At 41.5% G+C, this 6,000-nt stretch overlaps 1 protein-coding gene across 2 annotated transcripts in view; it reads right to left on the bottom strand.

Annotated features, from left to right (window-relative positions):
* The window catches only part of map3k1 (mitogen-activated protein kinase kinase kinase 1, E3 ubiquitin protein ligase), a 46,548-nt gene extending 45,094 nt beyond the window's left edge, over positions 1–1,454 (bottom strand). For both annotated transcript variants that reach the window (XM_061263444.1, XM_061263443.1), the window contains exon 1: positions 939–1,454. In XM_061263444.1, the coding sequence (XP_061119428.1) occupies positions 939–1,438 (500 nt within the window). In that variant the 5' untranslated portion in view covers positions 1,439–1,454. The remainder of the gene's footprint in view (positions 1–938) is intronic.
* Positions 1,455–6,000: the final 4,546 nt, after the last annotated feature.

The raw sequence follows: 6,000 nt of genomic DNA on the forward strand, positions 1-6,000 counted from the left end.
AGTAGATAAAGGGTATATTTTAGCAACTCGTATACACTGGAGCATTGAAAAGTATGAAGCCCACAATTGCTCAAACGCAATCCTCAGACTTAAAGGGAAAAAAAAAGATCGACAACTCAGAAACGATCTCCACTCTATCATTTAGCCTACAGCAGTTTTTGAAATGACTATCTTCTCTCTTGTCCGTGACAGAATCCAGAATTTAACTGAAATTATTGCGCGCGCACTAAATGCGATCACAGATTGCTGCAATCTGGTCTATTTCCGATATAGACTCCTAAATCAAATATGGTGAATCTAAGAATATATGCATGAAATGCCCTAGAGAGAATTTGTCAATGCGACTGACTACTTCTATATGTAAACATGGCTTTTAAAAACCCATCTCAGTCAGAGCACGTATCTCTATTTTAAATAAGCGGCTTCGATTACTGTTAAACTAGGCTACTTAATAAAAGTATTAGTGGACAAGCGTCAGGTCCAGGTCTAGCCAGGTCCAATAGTCTACCCCAAGTGATGTAGCCTAAGGTTACTAAATGAAGGTTCACAATCTAAACACAAAAGACATTGCATTAATATTACAAGAAAATAATAAAATGTATCTAGTATGTATCTAATGTGGTAGATTTTTTAATTGAGATTTTTTTAAAGAATCACAGCATAAAAAAAAAAGACCATACCAATTGATAAAGCTAGTAGTACTCCCAAAACTTTAAGCCGAAAGCAAGTTCAGTGTTTAATCAAATTAATTGCTGACAATTTATCTTAATCAAAGCACTTGACTACAGTTACCCGAGGTTACTACACAACTAGCTAGATACATTACTGCAAGTTTTAGTTATTAAATCAGAAGTAGCCCCGTTAAATAAGTTTTGTACACAAATCAAAGGCAAACGAAGAAGCAGCGCCAAACCCAAATTATTGTAAGGTAATCTTACCTATTTTGTGTGGCGATTACATCCACAGAAGTTCCGGGGGCACCATAATCAGCGCAGAGATGGTCGCTGCTGTTTTTTAAAGAAGTATTCAACAATTCCTGAGCGGCTGTAGATAAACTTTTAGTATTACTCGTATTATCGGAAAGCGGACGATCGGTTACAGAATTGCTCTGCTGAATGTGGCGAGTCTGCTGTAGCAGAGTCGCCTGCACTGCACCAGGCGAGGAAATGGACAAGAAGTGCAGCTGGGCTGATATTGGAGCCGTCCCGGTCTCTGGCGATAGGAGCAGCGACTCAGGTTTGTCCAGATCCACACTTCTCACTTTCCGCAGGTCTTTGCGTCTCCATTGTGAGTTTTCCCCGGTCCTGTTCTTCGCCGCGCCGGGACTGCTCGGAAGACCAGGGGAACCTGAATTGCCCTGAGAAGCACTTCCAACGTTTATGCCGTTATTCAACTCAGAAATTCCCGACGACGAGGTCCGGCTCCCCGCCGTCGCCATTTTCTGTCCCGGAGTTTATCACTTAATAGCCTCTATGGAGGAGGGAGTGGAGGGAATTGGGGGAGGGGCACAGGGGAGGAGCGAGAGAGCCTGGTAGTGTTTACATACGACCGCAAACAGCGCAAAGTGAAGCACGTGTTCTGCGTAAAATTGACACAATTAAGTGACTGAATTGCATTTTTTGGGGAGAAAATTACTTCGTTCCTGTGCAGATTTAAAATGAAAATTGATTGATGGTCTTATAAGAAGAAGCAGGTTTTGCATTATATCACTGGCTGACAGCCTATGCCTGTGTATACTCATAGCTACACACAAAATTAGGTATTGCAGTAGGCAGGCGTGACCAAAGATAACTGAACTATATGAGTTACTTGGCAGATGTACTATACTACAGATAGTGTCATTCTGAACTGTTCTGTTTGACTCAGGATGAGGTAAGGGTTGGGATGAAAGTTGTTGCTTACATTGAGGCATCAATTGCCACACTTCAAAGATAAAAAAACACTGCTATGGCACATCAGCAAGTGCACACATACTGATGTTCAGTTTTGCAGCTGTCATGTTTGCCCAGTCGATCCTGTTGGCACTTCACTGATAGAATTTCTTTTCAAAGACAATGGAGTATGAGTAAATGTGCTTGTAACCCTAGAACTCTAAGACACAAAGATTCTATCACTCCAGTTTCTCACTTTACTGGCATTTAGCTGGTGCTCTTATCTAGAGCGACTTACAGCATGAACACAAAGCAAATATCATGGATTAGAACGCAGCAGTTCCCTAGACCAGGAGCATATAAAAGGCGGCAAGTGCAGGCTCAACCGACAACTTGAGAACTGCCGCACTGAACATTGAACTACTAAGTCACCGAAACAACAGCGAACCTATCCTGATGTCCGTTACACATTATATACCCCCAGCAAAGAAAAAAAAGTCCCGAATAACAGAAAAATGATTAAACGTGCTAGAGAGGGTTGGGTTGGAGGACCGAAGGTGCAGTCTTACGAGGTGGGTCTTCAGTCTGCATTGACGAATGGCTCTGCTAATCTGACCACAGCAGAGTGCCACGCCCAGCCTGTATGTCTGCTCGCCCTGTCTATGTGGTCACCCTGAGGTTGTGAAGAACTTGAACACTCTAAGTGCTCTTCTGCAGCTGTCTAAAACAGGAAATTACAAATGGGGAACATCATTTCCGCTCACAGCTTTTTAGCTTTCCCTCCTTAAATGGTCATTGGTTTCTTCAGAAACATTACTGGTATTCAATTTGTATCATGGACTTCCAAATCAGCTTGGGGTCAAGATAACAATCACCTATTTACTGTAAACAATTTTGGAGTTCTGGCTAAAGCCTCCCACCCTCTCTTCTCTACCCCGCTCCTGAGGTTATTGCCCATAACCAGTTCAAGTTCTCCTTTTTTGGAGCATCCACTGGTCTGAGCAGAATGTCACTCTGTGAACCTTGCTTAAATAGATATATCTCTTGTTGTTGACATTATATAATTGCTCATAATAATGCCCTAAAACAGCTGAAGATAGCATGCTTTACAAAAACAAAACAAAAAAAACATAATCAACTGTGCATGTCCCGTTGATATAAAATACTAAGAAACTGAAACTGCATAGTTGAACTTTCCTGAGGGTATACTGAGTCAACAAATCATTTTCATTTAAACATTTCGATTTAACAGACTGTTATAAGTTCCAAATTCAATTGACAATGGATGAAGTAAAATAGTCAGAACAACAGGTTTGACTGTGTTGTCAATGCTTGATGGTTTTATATAATTATAGTTTGTGCTACACGATATTCCCACATCTACGCGCCATCTTCAGTTTGAATGACTAATCACCAAAGCTCCCCTCAAAGCCAGCTCACGTTTCCACTGCAGGTCCAGCCACTCTTCTGGCAGATTCATTTCACTTTATCACAAAGACTGAAAAAACATGGATCCTCAAAAACAGTAAACCTGTTGGACAAGTTCAAGGGATGTATTGATTTGTAAGTGGTACTTTTGTTGAGTTATGTTTTGTGCAGAGGCGGACTAAATACCCTGGAGGGTAGTTACCTGAGCCCAGGTATTGATGAGGCTGTGGCTTTGACACACTAAAGAGCTGTCCATCACTCTTTGTAGGACCTCAGGAAAGGTCCTGTTTGGATCTGCATTACTGTATTTAGGACTTTGAAATATATACTTCACATGACAATGTTATGTTTCAGCACACTGGCAATGTATTTTCTGTGTCTTCAGGCAATGAAAACAACCTCTGTAGATTCAACTCAAATTCACCACAACAATTCAGGCAACTATAATATACCACAATAATTCTGACAACTCTAATGCACCAAAATAACTCAGACCACCAGTGGAATTTACAGCTGGATGGGAAGGGGTGGAAAACAGCAAAAAAATTATAAATTCATCAGGAAAGAATTATGGCTCCAAAATGGTTTGCAGAACAGAATATGTTCAACAGGATTTGTTATTAAAAATTGTTTTAAAAAAACAATTATATGCAGCAATTGAGAACTATAGCCTGAATCTTAAGTTACTCTCACACTTATAAACTTGTCAAACTGCCAAGACCTTAAAGAACCTTGAAATCACATTTGAATACTACATTTGGCTATGCACTGTCGTCTTTTGACAATGTGTGAACAGAGTCAAATTTTTAACTCCCTCTTTAAATTAATAATCCTAAAATGTTATGTTGCCTGGTGGAAACACAACACCGTTGAGCAACACTCAAGCAGTACTACCATGAGGTAAAATAGCATATTTTTCAGTTTTTATTCTGCAATAGAATTGTTTCATAACAGTATTAAAACAAGACAAGACAAGGGGAAGCAAAACAGTAAGTGCTTATTTATAATTGACTAATTACAAATTTGGCAATGGGAAACAAGAAAGGTAAAATCTTGAAAGGTGTGTGTGTGTACATGGGGGATGGAATTACTAAAGTTTGGAGGGGTAGTTGTGTGTGTGTGTGTGTATGGGGGATGCAATTACTAAAGTTTGGGGGGGGGGGAGCTGTGTGTGTATGTCTATGTGTGCTTGTTAGCGGGGATTATTGGGAATGTGTGTGGCGAGCAAGCTAAAATAGGATCACAGTTCTACCCCCACCCCAAACTTGCTTGGTAGCTCCTGGCCCTGTCTGAGACCCACTTCCCTGAAGGAGCTCCATGTACTAGTGCCCCGTCCCTGAATGTTCAATGCAGCTGCCCTGCTCACCTGCCCATGGGTTACTGTGAGCACCCCTGCTCCCAACATACTATGCACACATTCAGTGAGACATCCTGTGTGTGTGCCGGCCTGTGTGTGTGCGCGCGTCCGTGCGTGAGTGTGTGTCCATGCATTTGTGAATGCCAATTTTTAGAAACAGACCATCCTTCTTGTCACCAATATTAGTATTGTGTCGATTTTTCAAACAAATTCTTATCAGTTATCAGATATCTTTGCGGTGTTCGTGTTTCTGATGCGAGAACAAGGTAATATATGAACCTTGAGATGCCAGCTCAGCAATAAAAAAGTAAGTTGCAAGAAAAGAGGCAGCAGAACAAGCGCTTCATTTACTTTAGCTAATGAACAGAAAAGTGCAGAGGGACAGCCCTAGGCCCACAGCCGCCAGAAAACACAATTTCCTGTCAATGTGGATCCAATCTATCACTAAGCTCTATTCTTAGCTGTCGAGGCTTCCTGCTGCTTCTGCATTTCCTTCTCACGTGGAGCTGAATACGCATGGCTTGTGCCGCCCTCATGATGCCAGTGATCACGGGAGAGGGGCTTTTCTGTGTGTCTGGTCTGTAAACCAAACATCATATTGATAACATCCCAAAACCTGAGGTAAAACTGTTAAATTAGTCTTGCCTGAGCAGTGCTTGAACTGTGTGTATTTTATACCTTTAACAAATTCTACAAGTTTTTACTAAAACCTACTGGCCTATACTTTACTGAAAGTGAAGATAGAATGTTACAAGATAGGCTTTTTTTTTCTTGTTTTTTTTTTCTGATTCTATATCCTCCTCTGGGAATAATTATATATTTTATTTGAAATATATATTTATAAAAAGCTCTCAGAAGTTAATGAGGAGAATTATTGAAGGATCATTTGACTTGTTTAGGGAGCCAAAGTCCTTGGTCTCATTGTCAGGAGATGGATTGCCGAGCCAGCAATGCTGAAAAAGGTCAGTGTTGGCCTGTGAGGAATTTACAAGGCTGACGATGTTACAGGAACGCGATGCCTTACTGCAGCATAGCCTTGAACACTAGCCCTGGACACTTAGCTACTTATGTGACCTCCTGCAGCCATATGAAGCTCATGCGTGAGCCCAGACAAGGGTTGGATCAGGGGTAACACTGTGACTTCACCTCTTGACTCTCAAGCCCACACATACACGCACACACACATACACTCTCACAAGCATACACATACACACGCACACGCACACGCACACACACACACTCCCATCCCATACACACACACTCACACACACACATACACACCCACACCACATGCACACACTCTCACACACACAGACACACACCCAGCCCACACGCACACACACA

Source organism: Conger conger, chromosome 12 (assembly GCF_963514075.1).
Source record: "Conger conger chromosome 12, fConCon1.1, whole genome shotgun sequence".
Lineage (NCBI taxonomy): Eukaryota > Metazoa > Chordata > Actinopteri > Anguilliformes > Congridae > Conger > Conger conger.